The following is an 18,959-nucleotide window of genomic DNA, read 5'->3' as shown; positions in this document are numbered from 1 at the left end:
TGCTGTTTCTTGGAGTCTTAAGCGTTCTCAGAGTGCCTGGGACAGCCCTGGAGAGCTTGCTTGTCCCACCCAGGAGGGGAAGAACTTGGTCTCAGAACTCCTTTAAGACTGAGCATGGTGACTCATGCCTGTAATCCCAGCACACCGGGAGGCTGACGTGGGAGGATTGCTTGAGCCCAGGAGTTTAAGACCAGCCTGGGCAACACGGCGAAACCCAGTCTCTACAAAAAGTACAAAAATTAGCCGGGCACGATGGTATGTGTTTGCGGTCCCAGTTACTGGAGAGGCTGAGAGGTGGGAAGATCACTTGAGCCTGGGAATTTGAAGCTGCAGTGAGCTATGACTGCACCTCTACACCCCAGCCTGGTCAACAGAGTGAGACCCTGTCTCAAAAACAAAACAAAATGAAACAAAAGAAAAAAGAACTCCTTTTTATCTATATGTGTGTGGGGTGTGGGAAAGAGGATGTGACACTTTGAAAGAGGCCAAGGAACTCCATTTTCAACTACTTCCTGGTTGGAGAGTTTAGCCTGGAAACTTCTCACCTTTCATGAAGATATTCTGAATAAAAGGAAGTGATTTCCCATGCTGGCAGGGCTCCTGATATGTAGCTAATGTGTTTGTTTTTCACTCTGTCACAGCAAACCAATGATAACCAATAGGCAATATTTGGGCACTGACTTCATTCAAGGCACCGGGTCAGCCTTTCACATGCACCATAGTCACCAGGCCCAGCAGGTAGGTACTTTTATAACCCCCATTTTACAGATGAGGAAGCTGAGGCCCAGAGAGAGGAAGCAAACTGCCCGACTTGCTGCTAAATTCCCAGGCAGAAACTTAAACCGGGATTCAAAGTCCATTTCTGTTCGTGACTGTGTAAACACCATAAATCATTACATGAACTGGCATTTCCATATCACTGCTATCATTTTAAACCTTAGCTGCTGAATTTGCTTTCACTTGTAGGTATTTAAAAATTGTAACACGGGCCGCCTCATCAGACTCAGGTTCCTATGCATGTGAAAGTGGAAAGAAGGACATGGAGATTTTCAGAGGCACCTGGCAAGGATTGGGGGGGGGGGGGGCTTGGAAAATGATCAGAAAGAAAGGAATCTGGAGTTTAGCCAGGACCCATGGGAGAGGAATTTGTGTGGGTGCTTGGAGCCAACATCCAGGAAAGAGAAGACCAACACAAGTGAGCAGGGTTGGAAAACCACAACCGGATTTAAAACCAAAAAGAATTTTTATACAATTTTAGGGAAGTCAGCGCTTCATTTGCAAGGAACGAGACCCCTGTGTGAGACTGTGTGCAGCCGTAGCCCTGGAATGAGAGGTGTGACAGCTGGAAGCCCCCCACCCCATCCCAGCCTTGGTGTCCTGCGCGGCTGGCCTCAGACAAATGCCAACATCGTCAGGCCTTGGGATAAACCCTAATTTTTTTTCTTCCTCTAATATGGAAATCTAATTTGGCAAAAAGAACATTGGAAAGGATTCAGCAGCCTCGACGTGCTGTGCTCTGCTTTCCCATCCATCCTGAGAGTTATCTGTGAAGACCAAATACGGTAGGAGAGCGGAAGGGTTGTGTGTTTCATAACAAATGCATGGAGTTAGTAGCAATAGTAAGAGGAGGGGCTTTGCTTATTGATGACTTGCTCAGTGTAAGCTCTGTGCTAAAAGCCCCAAATTATGGTCTAATTTAATCCTGTCAGCACTATTATCTTCATTTTATAGGTAAAGAAATAGCCTTTTTCTGAGATCAGACGGTTGGTAGGCTGGAGCGTGGGGACTTCAGGTTGGTTTGACTCTACAACGAGCTGTTAGCTTAGAAATATATGTCAAAAAATATATGTTTATTTAAATATACACAGGATGTCATTTTAAAGAACAGAATGAATTTTCTGAGGTTGCATAACTTCATTTTTTTCAATGCCTATTGTGGAACTTTCTACATGTTCTACAAGCTTCTTGATATTTATGTCACTGTACTTAGAATAACAGCACCACCAACAACAAATAATAATAGTGAGATAGTATTTGTGGCACATGTTTTGTACTAGGCGTGGTTCTAAGGCAAGCGCTTTCCATTTATAAGTTGTACTAACCTTAAAAGGTACTTGCTATTATTATCATCCCCATTTTACAGATGAAGAAACTGAAGCCTAGAGAAGTACAGAAACTTGCCCAAGGCCACAGGCCTTGCAAATAAAGGAGTTGATGGAAGGGGTCTGCCTGAAAGGTAGGGAGTGAATTTGATTCTTTTTTTTTTTTGAGACAGAATCTCACTGTCACCCAGGCTGGAGTGCAGTGGCTCAGTCTCGGCTCACTGCAACCTCTGCCTCCTGGGTTAAACTGCTCTCCTGCCTCAGCCTCCAGAGTAGCTGGGATTACAGGCACCTGCCATCACGCCAGGCTAATTTTTGTGTTTTTAGTAGAGATGGGGATTTGCTGTGTTGGTCAGGCTGGTCTCAAACTCCTAACCTCAGGTGATCCACCCACCTCAGCCTCCCAAAGTGCTAGGATTACAGGTGTGAGCCACTGTGTCTGGCCTGAGCCTGTTTCTTGATATAGAGCCCGCTATCACTACAAGAATGTGGAGAAACCTTTGGAGAGTGGTCTTCAAAATGTGCTTCGCAGACCAGCAGTGTTGGTGCCCCCGCCCCGGGAACTTGTTAGCAATGCAAATTCTGAAGACCCACTGGGGCCTACTGAATCAGAAATTCTGCAGGTGGGGCTCACCTGCAGAGCTGGGGATCAGCCCTCTGACACACGCTCCAGTTTGGGAACCAAAGCTTAATGAATGCTCTGTGATGATGGCGTACCCCAAGCAAAGGGGTCCTCAGACACCAGCCTTGGACCAGTAGCCTGCTGCAGTGTGAGAGGGAACCATGCTTAGGAGTGGAAGGAAGCTCTGGAAGTGCCACTTACTTTTGTTACACTGAGGTCCGTATTTATTGGGATCAGAGCAGAACTGACACCGGGAGCCTTGGAAGCCCTCCTTGCAAATGCACGTCCCGTTGCCAGCAAGGCTATCTGCACACTGGGAGCAAAGGCAGGGCCGGTGGGCCATTAGGACACATACTTCTCAGGTGTTTTCATTTCATGGCCTGACTTCTTTGACTTCAGATTAAATCCCACTTGACATGACCCTCTGGGACTCCTTGTGGAAAGTGGAGTCATATGATATCAGGGAGGATGCCAAAGCAGTGCCGAGCTTGGGAATCCGATCCAGGATTTAGAACTTTAAGGGAAGTCACACAAGGGGGCATCACAATGCTGAACTGGGAACTTTCAACAATGCTTAAGGGATAAGTGATGAGACAGGGGCCTCCAGAATGAGTGACTGGCCTGTCTTTACAGTCTCACCTGCTCAGCTCTGTGACTCCAAACTGCAGTGTTTTCTCTCTTCAGTGATAAACGTATTTGCCTCCCACCTCCCTAGCCCTGGCAAAGTCATGTGTGCTGATTGACATCAGCGCTGGGTGTGGGGCCTTTTAACCCCTGGCCACAGTCATTAGTACTGGCCTTTCCCTATTCTCCTTGTCCGCATGGTGTCCCCACTCACGGCTGTACTTTCCCCTTGAAAAAGCCATGTTTTAGAGGCGGGTTTATTAAATGCACAGATGTATAATTTCCCCGTATGAACCACAGCTACTTTTGCCTCCAAGCTAGATGAGGTAAGTTTTGGCTGTTACATTTCACTAGGTTTTGCTCATAGGTTCAAAAAAGCAATTATGAGGCAGAGCTATTTTTTAACTATCATAAAGTCTTAGTTCTGGAAGGAGTCTTGAAGATCAATGCAGGCCAACCCTGATACCTCCCACAGGAGGAATGTGAGGCCCAGAGATCCTTGTTGAGTTACCCAAGGTCCTGCTGCCCACAATAGAGAAGCAGAGACGAGAGGCAACATTACCGGACTCTCTCTCCCCCATCCCCCATCCCCCATCCCAGACCCAGATTCCTTCCACTGCAGGCACCTGCTGTTCTTTTAGTAACGGGTCATTTCTTTTGCTTCCTGGGAAGAGTAGCTGGCATTGTATCATATTTTGGTTTAGAAGTTTCAAACATTATTGTTCGATTTGACTTATGGAAGGCCAGTCTTCAGTATTCACCTGTCCATTTCCCGAGCATGGATTTGAGAAGCCTCCTGGACACTGGTTGCAGTCGGGTCCATAGAAGCCTTTGCAGCACTTTGGAATCTGAAAAACAAAATGCGTGCTGCCCTTTGAAACCCCAGGCAGAGCACCAATTCCTCAAAGGGGATGCATTTTAATTTCCATGATTATACTAAACCATTTTCGCCTCTCCTTATGAGGTTGTCTTTTTCTTTGGCAGTTGATAGCATGGCTAGTGCTCAGTCATCTGGTCACCACAGCTCTACTGAGCCCCCTCCCCTGGGTGCAGGACTGGCTCTAACACTGTGCAAATGGACAGAGGGAGGTCACACTTGTGGAGCCAACCCTCTAAGTCGGGGAAGAGTCAATGTATGAATTTTAAAAATAGTGAAACAAGATCATTTCAGAGAATGGTGAGTGCTGGGAAAAGAAAGTATTATCATCCAGTGATGTCAGGTAGGGCCAGAAGTCAGGTGGGTACTAGGGAGACCACTGTAGATTGGTGGTGACAGGGCTGGTTAATGGAGACACTGAAGATGAGTCAGCCTCAGGGAAATCTGGAAGAGCATTCAGAGGGAGGGAATGGCAAGTGTGCATGCTCTGAAGTGGGAATGGGGGTGAGAGGCAGGTCGGAGCCACAGGCAGAGGATGGGCCACGTGGGAAAGCATAAAGAGTGTGATCTGTGTTAAGAGGGTAGTGAGCCATGGGAGGCTGTGATGTAGGGAAGGGGAGAGTCTGGCCACCATATGAAGAATCTACCTTTGATTCCTCTGCGGGAAGACAACACCAAGCATGGGCCACCTGTGACCACATGGACCCTAGGACCCAAGAGCATGGCCCTGGAGCTGCCTGGCCCTACTGGCCTAGACTGGACCTTGGTCACACACTCCTCACCTTCACGGTGGCATTGCAGTACCGGGCACAGCCGCTCTTCAGGCTCCCAAACCTGCCACTGTAGACACATCTGTGTGTGAAGAGTGCCTGGGAGAAAGCCAAGGAGGGAAAGCATGGCAGTCAGCATGTTTAGGTCCTCCAGGCACTGCACACCCTCTGCAGACACTTGCCATTCTACTTCCATTTCACCACTGACGTCAGGAGAGAGTGCTGGACCACACCAGCAGACCTGGGTCTACATCAGAGCTTGGGCACCCTTTTTTAGGCCTGTTCCCTTGTTGGTGGAATACAGGCCAGAGTTTGTACCATCCATGGCCCACAGATATTTATTCCCTCTTTCATGCCACAGCAGATGTCTCTAAGCAGGAAATATTTTCTGTTCATTCTAGATGCAGTCTAGTCTTCCCTTCCGATCTACAGCCATCCCTAAGATCTTCTATAGAGACATTTTGGAGACCCCAAAGGGTCTATCTACACTTCACTGAAAGGTTTGCCAAATAAAATAGTGATAGTCTGAGTTTTTCTCTTAGGAGACGCATTTACATGCATCCTTCCGTTCTCTAATCAACGATGCCCACTCACAATTATCTAGAACTGATGTTTACTGAGAACCGTTTATGGGCCAGACACATGGCACAGATGAGTTCCTCAATCTTCAGTTCTATGTGGATGTTTTTCATTCCATTTTTTATAGATAAGGAAACTGAGGCCCAGACAGGTTAAATAATTTTTTCCAAGAAACACTGATGGTAAGTATAAGGTCTAGAGAATGGGTCTTATCACGTACAGACTTTAGGATCACAGTCATGTAGCCTCCATGGGTCTCAGCTGCCTAATCTATAAAATATCAAGAAAATATTGATGAGACAATAATGCTGATTTCAAGTTTTGCCACAGGAATTTAGTCTCTGGTTCAAATTTTGTTTTAGATAATTGTTGACGTCAAGCTTACCCCTTCATCTTAGGCTCTTGCTCAAGAAGAGAGCAATGAGACTTTCCTAGGCTATAAAATCCTAAAATACTAGCTACATGAAGGAATTCTAGGGCACCGAGGAAGGAGCACTATAGTCCTTTTGTAGGTGATCTCAGGATAATTGACCAGGTGTAAGTCACAGGATTCCCGGTAGGGGTATTTTGAGGGCTCCTTTTGGCTCCTACCCATGTGTCTAATTTCCCTTTCTTTTCCCTCTTCCTTGTCTTTCCCTGGGCTGAGACAATCTAGAATGGTGATTAAACATGCAGAGCAGAACAAATCATGGTTCTGCCACTTCAGCTGTGTGACCTTGTACAAGGTGGTTTGTGTTTCCTTGCCTTAGTGCCCCAATCATACATTGGTTATGGTGATAATATACCTACCGCGTGGGGCTGCTGCATAAAGCATTTAGAACAATGTCTGGCACACAGCAATCGCTGTGACACCAGCCAAAACAATTTCCTCTTCTCCTCCCTCTCACATTCCCTGGTTGACAGCATCCTGAAGGACTCAGGGGTAATGGCTTCGTTAAGCAAAATAAATATCTGAACACCTGCACCTATTTAATTTTAATGTTTTGCTTTACTAAATACTTCATAATAGAATCACATTAAAGAGCTCATAACCTTCGCTAGTGATCTATTCTAGTGTTTAATGCCACTTCTGGTTGTAAGTTCTTTCCTATGATAAACTTACAGGCAAAAATTTCTATCATCATTTTTGCCTTAGAACACTTTGCTTTTTACTACCAAAAGAGTGCTTGGCATATGAATGATAGATCGTTGCACAACTGTCTGTTTTCCTTTTTAGATGGAGCTTCTCAGATAAAAGCAAAATAAAATGATTTCTTATTCATCCTCATGCCTCTGGAACCAAGCACTATGTCTGATATATGATCAATCCTCAATAAATGTGTACAGAATTCAATTAAACTTGGAAGTTTTTGATAGTCCCAGTATTATTTCCTTGTTATTTCTTGTATGTCTCTGCAGAAGAGTGCTTGGGAAGAACAAATATTAGGCCTTGTTTACAGATGGTTCTGCACAATATGCCAGTACCACCCAAAAGTGGACATCTGTAATATTACAGTCCTAAAAGGGAAAAGGTAGAGAGGAACTGAGTGCCTACTTGATTTAGGTATTATGCTTGGGTTTTTATCTATGTGAATCTTTTTGTTATTATCATTTACAGATGAAGAAAGAGTAAGAAGGTTAAACAACTTCTCTAGGGTCAATGAACAAGGATTCAAACACAGGCCTGTGGGATCTCTTTCTAACATTCCCCATATAGTAGGCTAAGAGCCCATCTATTACCCCAGTTGCAGTTAATATCTTCTAAAGAAGGAAGGTAGATAGGTTGAGAAACCACACCAGTGGGGCTCCTTGGGTGATCTGTGCTTTCGAGAAGCTGTCACACTCACTGTGGGCTCAGAGTTAGCAGGACATCTGCTCCAGTACACCAGAGAACAGCTCACACAAGTGCCCTGGAGGGGGAGACAGGAGGTCAGTGCAGGTTCCCTATGAGAGGAAGCAGTGGCGACGGTCCTGTGGCTGGTTTCATGCTTCCCACCCTGTGAAGGAAACCCCACTGAGCCATGATCCTGGCCTCTCTACCCACTCCCCACCTCCTACCAACTCGACCCTGGGGAGAAGGAGTGAAGTCAGTGCTGGGGGTGGGGGTGGGGGTGGGTGGGAGGAGTTTGGGAGAGAAAACTGAGCCTTCTCAGAGCAGCCCCTTTCTTTACTTCTTTCAGAGCCAGTCTGTCCACAGGCTGTAGCTTCTGATCAATTCTCTGCATGCAGGGAGGCACCTGCCCCTGAGGGGATGTTGCAGTCATTCACTTGTGCTAGGGATGAAGTATTAGTTTTGATTACAGACTTAAGGCCATGTCCTTCAATTAGCTTAGCAGCAATATAGCTGAACACTGAATCTCTGCCTTTCAGTCTCCTGGATTCTCCTCTACCGGTTCAGGGGTGATGGAACTGGGTGTGTGCCTCAGTCTCTCCAGATCCTCTCTGACCTTCTCCATCGGGCTCTGTGCCACAGAAGGTAGACTGTGAAGGATGTTCTCTCAAGCTCCTTGCCAGCTTCTGACTGGTGTTGGCCAATGTAAGTCACTAGCAGGATTTTGGTGGATAGGAGGACAACAAGGTCAAGGATTTCATCCCTGCTCCCTCTCTGCTTTGGCACTATCCCTACGGCTCCTGATGGAGGTCACCTCTTCCATGCTTCCTGCTCTCACTGGGTTCAGGTAACTCTATGTCCTGCCCCTGGGCTCTTTGGTCCCTAGTGGCAATGGTTTCTTGCTTCTCCCTCAAAGCTCCAGCAAAACTTATTTGTTTCCTTAGCCCTGTCCACACCTCTGCAGTAGCTCCTTCATCAGAGTCTCTTCATTTGGACCATCTCAGATGGATTCTTTTCTTGCAGGGACCATAACTAGTATAGAGTGTTGTTATTAAGCCTCTAAAATTCAAACATACATGGCCAAAGGCAGCTATGGATTCAGCCTGGTAAACACTGAGACTTCCAGAGGGTACCAGCTGCTTCTATTCTTTGCTAGTCCTAAATACTTTCCAGAGAATGTGTTTGGACTTTTGATGAACCCACTCAAAACCATTCAAAACCATGTAGAGCAAATAGATTTGACTTTAAGCCTGGAGAAAATAGTAAAGGAAGAGTTCATTCTAAGGCAGCTATTGGGAAGTTCTTTTCCTTATGTAACCAAAATTCTTTGGGTTGTAGCTCAAACCCACATCTTGATTCTGTTCTTTAGTGATATAGAAAATAAGCTTTTAAATAATCTGAAATAGAACAGGTGATGCACCTGCCCAATCCTTGTTTCCAAAGAATGAACCAAACATAAATCACTGCTGGGGACTGGCTAGGAAAGTGACTGTGTTTCTGCCTCTCTTAAAAAGGGGTTCTCAGAAAGGAATCAAATTCTCCAGATGGCATCAGACTGGCACAGGGGATCAGCTCCATCCTCTATGGCCTAAATCATATCAGAGTCATTACATCAATTAAAATATCTAGAATTAAAAGAATCAGCCACAATCCTGTGCCAGGTGCTTGGCCAGCTATTTCCAGCCTTCATAACAAGAAGATGAATCAATAAAACAAAACAATAAATAAATAAAATGAGACCATTTTTCCTTGTTTGATGCTCAAGTTCCAAGGATATTGTGAGAGCCATCGCTAATGAATTATTGAAGCGTCCTGAAAAGAAAGACCCAGACCTATTATTGTTAAAACTTGGAGTTATGTTTTCCATGGGAATTGAAATAGTGCATGTACAGCAGTATTGGAATTTGAGGTGCTTTGATTAAAACTGGTTGAGCCAAAAAGTTGCTATGGAAATAGGAAAGGCTAGAGAGTACAGAAGCTCATAGGGAAACAGAAAGTTTGGTTTTTTGAAAAGTACTGCAGAAAGATGGTTGATTGGCTAGGCCAAGCAGCTACCTGAGAAGAAATTCTATTTTAAGTCCCTCTTAGAGTAAAGCTGTGAACCTGGAGCAAGGTCATCCCAGATGACAGGGACAGGGGAAGGAAGAGGCAGGAGACTGATCCTAAATCCCAGGGGTTGGGTTAGAAAATCCTGATTGGATCCCAGAGCTCTGGTGTAGTGGGTAAATAATATCTCTCCAAAAACTTGTGTCCCCTGGAACCTCAGAATGTGATCTTATTAGGAAATAAGGTCTTTGCAGATATAATTAGTTAAGCTAACATGAGTTCTACTGAATTAGGGTGGGCCCTAAATATAATGATTGATGTTCTTATAAAAAGAGGAGAGGTGGGTGGGGGACAGTGGCTCAGGCCTATAATCCCAGCACTTTGGGAGGCCAAGGTGAGAGGATCACTTAAGCCCAGGAGTTTAAGACCAGCTTGGGCAAGATGGTGAAAACCCATCTCTACAATAAAAAAGAAGAAAAAAAATTAGCCAGGTGTGGTGGTGTGCACCTGTCGTTTCCAGACTGGGTAACACAGTGAGACCCTTGTAGCTACAAGCCACAGAATGCCAAGAATTGTTGGGAGCCCCCAGAATCCAGAAGGAGGCAATGAAAGAAAAATTCTTCCCTAGAGCCTTCAGAGGGAGCATGGCTCTGCTACCTTGATTTCAGACTTCTGGCCTCCAGAATTCTGGGAGAATAAATTACTGTTGTGGCAAACTTCTCAGTTTGTGGTAATTCATTATGGCAGCTCTGAGGAGCCAATATTCCTGGGCAGCATCTATCATTGTGCAAATTCCCCAAGGAACTGTGGTTCACAGTTTATGAGGTGGGACTTCAAACCCACCTGCACCTTCATGAAGACGGAAGCCCTTTGGGGACAAGATTCTGGAAGTCAAACTTTCTTTGAGGCCTTTCTCAGAATTGTGAGGAGTGGGATGCTGTCTGCCCTGAGGAGCTGTTTGGGGCCCTTACTTATTTTCCTAGTTTTCTTACCAGTTTCATCTCTCTCTTTGTTTCATCACATCGATGGGGCAGAATCGGGACGATGGAGGGAGGAATGAGAACTCCTGTCAGTGTATAAATTCGGCCATTTTTGGCAGTGATCTCAATTTCTTCCATTGCCACATCATTTGCCAGAATCTGTCCCTGGAAAGAAGCAATGACATCTCTAATTCTGTACTATTCTGTACTGCAGGACTGCCAGTGATCCTCAGGCAGACTGAATGGTGGCAACTTCGCTAAAAAGTCATCGATATCACTTAACTTTTCACTGGAGGGTAGCTTGCTATCATAAGGGTTTGGCTGACAGGGAAAGATTGAATCTGTTCAGTGAATTCTTGACTAATACCAGGCAAGGATGTCATTGTAGAAATGGTTCTTGCAGGTGCAGGGCTAAGTAAGAATTGTAATTATTCAAGCTCTGCAATACACTTGCTGTGAGAAATTGGGCAAATTCTTTGACCTCTCTGTGGTGAAATAGGGCTACATTCATTTGAATACATCTATTGACCTCATTATACTCTGCCTTTGGAGCTGGGGATACATCTGTGAACAAGTAGATGAGTTCCTGCTTATGTTTTAGTGGAGGGAGCAGAAAATGAACCAATTAGCAAAGATTTCTGATCTCCACTTTCCTCATAAACCTGCCCCCCGCCCCCAGTATTAATGACAGCTTCATTCTTCTGGTTGCTCAAGTCAAACCCCATGAGTTATCCCGGCTTCCTCTGTCTTCACCCCCATTTAAACCATCAACAAATTCTGCTGGATCTACTTACAGAATATTAGGTTGGTGCAAAAATAATCACAGGTTTTGCAATTTTTTAAAAATTGCAAGACCGCAATTACTTTTGCACCAACCAAGTACATTCAGAATTCAACCACTCCTCACCATGTCCCTGCTACCACCCTGGTCTGAGTTACCATCAGTATTCTCCAGATTATTGCAATCAAATCTCCTCACCAGCCTCTCAAAATGTATGCCTGATCATGTCATTCCTCTGTTCAAAATCCTCCAATTGCTTCTCCTCTCATTCCAGGTAAGAGCCTGCATCCTTACCCTGACTTCTTAGGCCATGCATGAGCTAACCCCCACTCTCCTCCTCTCTCTCTTTTGCCCAGCCTCCTTTCCTACTCTTCTCCCTTTTGCTCCTTCTGCTCTAGCCACACTGGCCTTGCTGTTCCTCACACAGCCCAGCATGCTCCTTTCTGCTCTGTGCTTTTCACCCTTGCTGTTCCCTCTGGAATGTTCCCCAGATATTCACACTGCTTGTTCCCCTATTTCCTTCAGGTTTTGTTCAGATGTTTCTTCCCCATGAAGGTTTCTCGAGTATTTATCTAAGATGTCAGCCCCATCCCCACCTTCTGTCTCCCTTCCTTGCTTTTCTGTTTTTCTCCTTAGCACTTGTTCTAAGAGACGATATATATTATGCATTTGACTTATTTTCTATCCCCTATTTACTAGAATGAAATTTCCATACAACCAGGGACTTTTGTCTGTTTGTTCATCAGTCTGTCTTTAGGACCTAGAACAGTGCCTGATGCACAGTAGGCACTCAAATAGGTATTTGTTGAAAGAATGAGATAATCATCACCATCAACAGTGATTCTATAGAAGATATCAACCGTGTGCTGCTGGACGTTTGTTCATACTGCAGCCCCAGGGAGTTAGATGAATAACGCACCTTCTTTAGAGTTTTAAAAATAAATTGTGCCCCCACCTCAAGGTCTTTGCACATACTCTCTCTCTCTCTCTTTTTTTTTTTTGGTCTGGAACTCTCTTCTACTGATCTCTGTCCAATTTCACTTTATTCATAGCATGGCCAAAGCATCACCTCCTCACTGAGGACCTCCTGGCCTGAAGACGCTCTCAGACTCCTCCTGTTCTATGCTCTCACAGCCCCCTGAATTTCCTCTTGGGAGCACTCATTACCATTATAATTAAATAATTAACTGCTTGCCTAGTGAGTTATTTAAAGTCCGTCTTCCCTGCTGGGATAGAAGTCTATCTTTTCCACTCCTTTATTCTCGGCATCTAGTGCAGACTCTCACACATGTAGTTGCTCAGCACATATTTGCTGAGAGAAGTAACACATGAATGAAATAATCATAAAGATTTTAGCTTAGAGGCAGGATAACCTGATGAATAGTGATTATCAGAGCAAAGATGTGTTCAAGTGATGCTGGCGGTGGTCGAGTTTTCACTTACGTTGTCGGTGGTGGTGAACTGTATGAGCTGGTTGGCCATGCTCCTGATGTGAGGGGTGGAGATGAGAGTGGCCACTTCAAGCTGCAAAGAAGAGAACAAAAGGCAGGGATGTTTGGGGCCACTCACAGGGCCCTGAGTTCCTAAAGTCCTCACTAGAAAAAATTGGCTTCAAAGTGAAATAAGTAAAGGGAGTTTTGATCTCAAGAGTTTTTGTGGCTTTGAAGATCACTCTGATAATGGACTCAAAGTTCATGGCTGAGGGTTTGTTCAGAGCTACAGATAAAGGACATTTTCTAGCATCAAGATACTGGAATTCAGGACTAAGTTAGCTATCTTGGAAGCAGAGAGAAAGTAGCAGCAGGAAAAGTGGGGCCAACCTGGGTAAATGGGACAATGTGGTATCTGACGAGTTCCAGAAGCTTTCGAGATCCCTGCAAAGGAACCAAATACTTCTTTAGTCAAAGAAGAAAACACAACACTTCCACTCTTATGGAATCCTCTTCAAATGACTTTAGACAATCAAGAAAAATGGCCCACAATCTATTGGGAAATCCAGGGTGAGAGAAGCCTCACCTCCAAATAGCTAACATTCACCACATTCCCACTCTGTGGAAGAAAGCTGTTTTGAAAGCATAATATGCACGTCTCATTTAATCCTCCCAACAGCCATGTGAGGTAGGGACTCCTATGGACCCATTTTATGTGTGGTAATACTGAGATTCAAAGACACATCCAAGGTCACAAAGCTAACTCAGGATATGAGCGTAAGAATTAGCCCAGGCTCTCAGTTACTCTGCTCTATCACTTCTCTGAATGTAGAAGGCTGTATTCCGGATTTTCTAAGACAGCCTTGATTTATGATTCTGTTTCACTTGCTCCATAAATAAATGTCTGTTTGTCAGACCACCTACTGGTCATTTAGGATTATATAGTCATAGGGATAGTGATCACCTTTTCCTTCCATGAGAAGTTCGTCCCTCTCCTTCAAAGCCCTTTCCAAGGTTTCTCATGCTTCATAAAACTGAAGCAGCAGTGGAGAAAAGAGGGTCCTAGTCCCACAAAGGAGACTGTAGACAGGATGAGCAGCCCCTATAGGGTGCCCTGGAGAGAGGCTGCAGAATTGAGGAACCCAGGGACCACGCTCTTTGTGGGAAGAAGGCAGTGGCCACAGTGGCCTGCTGTGGTTTATCTGCAATCTCTCAGCTAAGTCAGGGATGGACAAGCTTCACAGCCCTCAAGTTCTGCTACTTAAGTAGCACAGCCATAGTCACTCTGGCTTAGAAAAGTGAAGGATCACAAATCAAGATCCTAATAACTGCCAAGAGGTTGAATGTTGTAAGAACAGGTTACAATGGGGTGAAGTCCTAGGTTGAAAGAAAGTGCTGCTGAACCTGAGTTTCCTCACCAAGCCTCCTCTCTGCATTTGACCTTGGTCAATGTGCCAAGGGAGTTACCTGTTAGTAGGGGGACCACCTGTCCTGGCTTGTCTGGTACAACCCTGGTCTATGTCCATTGTCCTGGCAGCTCCATTCACTTTCAGAAGTGACCTAGCATGGATGATAAGTTATGTGGCCACCATATCTATTAGCCAATAGCATTATGTGCAGGTCAGGGTTCTCAATAAGAATGTTGAAATTGACCACCAGTTAGCCAGCCCTGGAAGTGATGCTTTCTGCAGCCCTGGTTCTGTTACTATATGACCTTGAGCAAGTCACCTAGCCTCTATGTCTCAACTGACGTCTTCAACTTACGTCTACAGTTATTGCATGGTATTCAGAAGTGGAGACTTACAGGCAGAAGCAATGTTATTACATGCTCTGATGCTCAGTGGTAGAAGGAGTGAGACAAAGTGAGGACTGCTGGGAAACATCCCCCAAACTTGACTGCATCCACCAAACTGGACTGCAAGCTCCTGGAAGGCAGGGGCTGGGTCTGTCTGGCTTGTTAACCACCCATCACCATGTCCCCAGCCAGTACAGTGTGGGGCATACAGTAAGTTTTCTGTAAACATTTGTGACAGTAAATTAAAGGGCGTGGGTAGGGTTCCTGGGAGGAGCACTGAGCTGGCTCTCAGGAACATGAATCTAGTCCTGGTTCTGCTTGTGTGTAACCTTCTGCAAGTCACTTAACCCCTGAGTCTCAGTTTCGCCTGCAAAATAAGGGGACTGGTACAGACTCCTTCCAGTCCTCTGATGCTTCTATAGGAAAGCATTTAGCAACGAGATAATCCCCTTTCAAAGTCTCAGGAATTAATTGTTGGATCCTTTTGACAACAAACAAAAGAATGAGAGGGACAAAGGAATTGATCCGCATCACTCCCGTTACTGTGTATGCCTGTGTCTTATCTGGCTGGGATCTATTGGAGCCATTGCCCAGTTAGAACTGACTCCAGTGTGGCTCGAACAGGATATGTTTCCAGGTGCTGTTATTGAAGAGCCTTTTGGTGCAATATATTCTTTCTTCTATGAGGGCACTCACTTCCTCCCTGCTGTTTTAGATAAAAACAAAACCAAACAAAACCAAACTCAAGTTCTTTGGTGCCAGAGGCAGAAAGAGATAATTTGACCTTGGACTCTATAAATTCACCTCCCTTTCCCCACTTTACTTGCAGGTGTCTTTGAATTGGCAAGGGCAGGTGTCTTGCTCTCTTTGCTTTTATTTCTGTTTGGTTCAGTGATGAAACCATAAACTGGGGCTCGTAATCAGAAGCTGTGTCTCTGCAGGGATGTGAGGTTTCCAGACTGAAATTTTGCCTCAGAGCAAAGTAGAAAGATACACTGGGAAGGAAACATTGCATTCCTAAGTCAGAATTAGAAGCCCTTCTTCTAACGCGGACTGTTTATTTTCCATTTCATCGGGGAATTTCCTGCACTCTTCCCCGAAGATAAAGCTGTTAAGAAGGATGGAGACAGAAGGAGCTTCCTATAGGTTGAGAAAAATTAATCTCTCTGTACCTGAGAAAGAAGCAGAAATGATTGTACTTCTCACCTAGAAATTGAAATGGAAAAGCAGTTTTTAACTCAGAACAAAGAGACCTGAAGTTTCATGTTCTTTGCAGGCAGAAAGATATGCCTTGGAGAGAAACAAGATTGAGAGCCAGGAGCAGTGGCATGCATTAGCCATATTTGTGGTGTAAGTATTCTTACCAAAGGTTTATTTCAAGCTATAAAGGTAGTCTCATTGAACAGAGCTCAGAAGAGATGTACACAATCTACTCTTGAGGGCTTAAATGAGTCATTTCCAGATACCACTGAAAGGAGTTACAAGGGAAGAGAAAGAGAAGAGTGTTCGGAACAAAGGTGCCTGACAGAAAAGCAATGAGGTTGATTTTTTCCTATTCTAGTTAAAAGGTTTTGTTTTAATTTTAAGTGTGTCACAGAACTCCTTTATTATTATTATTATTTTAAAAATGTATATAAAATTAGAAGCTATGTGCTCAGGGAGGCCATATAATCTCAGGATTTTAATAATTTCTTAGGGGAACAACATTACCTTTTTTTTTTTTTGTAGCTCACTTTAACTATGAATGTGAATTCTAAAGAGAGGTCTAGCAGTTTTCTGCGATAGCTAGGTTTTATAAAATTTAAGTGTGAATCATATTTTGAAATATCATTCTATTTTGGAAGACCCTGGGAAATCTGTCTTTTTCTATGGAAACTTATAACTAATCTTTCCGTATGTTGAACATCTGCTTGCAATGTAAGAGATCACTTTTTGATTTATCTCCTTGTGAAGTTTTAAAAAAATCCTAAGTTTTTTGACAGCAAAATATCCTTATAGATACCTGAAAGCATTCTGAAAAGGGATATATAGCTATGTGAATTCCTAAACCTAACAGGCAACAACTTTCAGCACTCCCAAAACAGTGTGGGCTGGGGCTATCTGAATTAGAAAGTTGGTGGTTACCAGCGTGTCTATTTCTGGGCCTCATCCCAGCACCACTAAACCAGAATGCTTGAGGTAGGGTTTTGGAATCTGCCTAGTTAGCAAGCTCCATGGATGATTTCTGACTATTCTACACTTTGGGAATCACTACCCTAAAAGACTGGGACATCCTTTCCTCCTTCCCTCCACATTCTATAAAATCAATACTGATCTTTATGAAGTCATAGGTCATCTCTTCCCATTGCCAAGATGGTGGCATAGTTTCAGGGCACTGGAAGAAAGCATGTGACTTTTCATGTAATTCTACTTTTTGACATTCTAATGAACAAACTTCCACAGTAGGCTGTCCTCTTCAAGTTAAGCCTATTATTTCTGGGAAAAGAAACACTTTAAATGGTTTCAGTCATTGACACCCTGATATGAAGGAGTCAATAATCTCCCTTTTAGAGGGGATTGTAAGAGAACTGAAAGGCCATAGTGGAGAAAGATGAAAGCAATAGAAAGGAATGGCTGAAGCATCTAAAAATAACATGTATTCTTTTTAAAGTTTAGCCTAGGCCTGGCCCTGAATGGCCTAGTTTAGGCTTCATTCTCTAGGTGGTTTTAGAGTTGTAGGGAACTTAAAGTGTTGGTTTTACTAGTGAGCAATATTAGAAGAGTTAGGACAAATCAAACCAACCATTTAGGCCTGGGATTGCAAATACATTTTATTCCCTGTATCAAGTCTAATTGATCATAGCTACTTGAAATTCTATTGAAGAGACTGAAGCCACATCCAGGCTTAGTTCCAGAATGTTGTAATTGATTAGTGATGCCTGCCTTGGTTGTTGGAGGGGAGGTGGTGATATATGTGCAACTTATTTACTATCTCTAGTTTAGAAAAAACCTGTTTGGATACAGACTGAGGCAGTGCTCCTGGCACGATGCCATCAGAGCAAGCAGAATACAGTACCTCTGGAGAAAGGAGGTAATCGAGAGTGCCGTCCTTCATGTTATTCAATGCTTCATTACTTGGAACAAAAATGGTATATGGTCCACCAACTCCATCCTCATCTAAAACACGTCCCACGTTGGTTTTCTGCATTTGGGAAATGAAATTTTGTATCTGCAGCCTACCTTGGACAAACATTTAACATAATTCCCCAGAAATTTATAATTGACACCCCTGTTAATTTTACAAAAGTCTTGACATAAATATTTTTCAGAAAATTATGAAAGGTGCATACCTCTAACAAAGACCTGAACTTGCTGTATCTTGGTTGTAGCATTGTCATTATGGTTTGCTAAAAAGAGACATTTTGCTTAAAAATCAGGAAATAAAATAATGTGATTTAGGAAATACAAACCCTAATATTTAAAGACTGATGACAGAGTTTATGTGTCAGTATGGATTTATATAAATGAACCTGGTCAACCACAATGCATTATAGAAATGTTTGCTGTCATTGAAACAGTAGGTCAGATCTGCATGTTCTGAAGTATCCTTTGGCCCTCATCATCTAGGTCAGAAGTAGTAAGTTTTATTGCAGCAACAACTGCCCTCTATAAATTAAGAGGGACACATTTTCATGACGATTGGTCATGGACTGAGTTGCCCGATGCAGTAATAAAAGAGGTAAAAAAAAAAATCCAGATCTTTCCCACATATGTAACTGGATGTCTTGCTTTCTTTCTGCAGAGATTCCCAGGATTCTGTTGGAAACAGACAAACCACCTCTTCTTCTCTCTGCTTGAGATTCTAGCACAAATGAAGCACAAGCACAGAGTGCTGGCACGCTCTGGATGCGACTCTCCAGGGAACAAAGAAAGATGGACCTGGGCTGATGTGACTTTTATCTGAATACTCACCTCATTATTGCTCTCAAATATGGGTTCTAGCATGTCCATGGTTCTGTCAAGGATGTGCAGAAGCCCATTGGAAGCAATGATGTCTCCCTGTATAATTTTTACCTTCGTTTTGCCTCCATAGAGTTTAAGCTTTATTTGATTGTCCTAAAACACCAAAGAAAGATAAAATAAGATTAGTATGGTGTCCTGGAAGGAGCAAGCACAGGAGTAGAGTCAGAAGTCTTGAGTCCTTGGGCTTTGATATTTATTGGCAATGTGATTTTGGTTAAGTCACTTAATCTAAAGTGTGGATGAAGGTATCTGCTTGGTTAACCTCACAGGGTTTTCATTAAGATCAAATGATATCATATATGTAATCACTGACAACTATACATGCTAAACCTGGGTAAGGTATTACCAAGCTCTTCTCCAGCAGACTGCAAGCTTCATGAGGAAAACTATTTAATTTACTATAAATTCATCACCCGCCTTAGTGTCTTGCACAGAGAAGGCACACAATAAAAGTATTTGTGGAATAAATAACTGAAGCTAATTCCTTCTTCCTCCCATATGACTCCTAATAAGTGACAGACTTAGTGAATATTGGTTGAAT

General features: G+C 43.7%; 1 protein-coding gene and 1 long non-coding RNA gene across 2 annotated transcripts in view; one reads left to right on the top strand and one right to left on the bottom strand.

Annotated features, from left to right (window-relative positions):
* The window catches only part of STAB2 (stabilin 2), a 167,436-nt gene that overhangs the window by 91,072 nt on the left and 57,405 nt on the right, over positions 1-18,959 (bottom strand). The window contains exons 13-22 of the mRNA XM_037996621.2: positions 18,368-18,511; positions 17,746-17,802; positions 17,472-17,597; positions 13,012-13,065; positions 12,635-12,715; positions 10,423-10,575; positions 7,401-7,463; positions 5,008-5,094; positions 4,110-4,196; positions 2,926-3,037 (exon numbers count right to left, since the gene is read on the bottom strand). Coding sequence (XP_037852549.2) covers positions 2,926-3,037; positions 4,110-4,196; positions 5,008-5,094; positions 7,401-7,463; positions 10,423-10,575; positions 12,635-12,715; positions 13,012-13,065; positions 17,472-17,597; positions 17,746-17,802; positions 18,368-18,511 — 964 coding nt within the window. The remainder of the gene's footprint in view (positions 1-2,925; positions 3,038-4,109; positions 4,197-5,007; positions 5,095-7,400; positions 7,464-10,422; positions 10,576-12,634; positions 12,716-13,011; positions 13,066-17,471; positions 17,598-17,745; positions 17,803-18,367; positions 18,512-18,959) is intronic.
* Positions 972-18,886, top strand: LOC119623837 (uncharacterized). The gene is made up of 3 exons (XR_005239881.2): positions 972-1,562; positions 15,693-15,766; positions 18,198-18,886. It is a non-coding gene; the product is annotated as an uncharacterized lncRNA (long non-coding RNA).

Source organism: Chlorocebus sabaeus, chromosome 11, assembly GCF_047675955.1.
Source record: "Chlorocebus sabaeus isolate Y175 chromosome 11, mChlSab1.0.hap1, whole genome shotgun sequence".
Lineage (NCBI taxonomy): Eukaryota > Metazoa > Chordata > Mammalia > Primates > Cercopithecidae > Chlorocebus > Chlorocebus sabaeus.
This window is presented reverse-complemented; position numbering and strand designations above follow the sequence as displayed.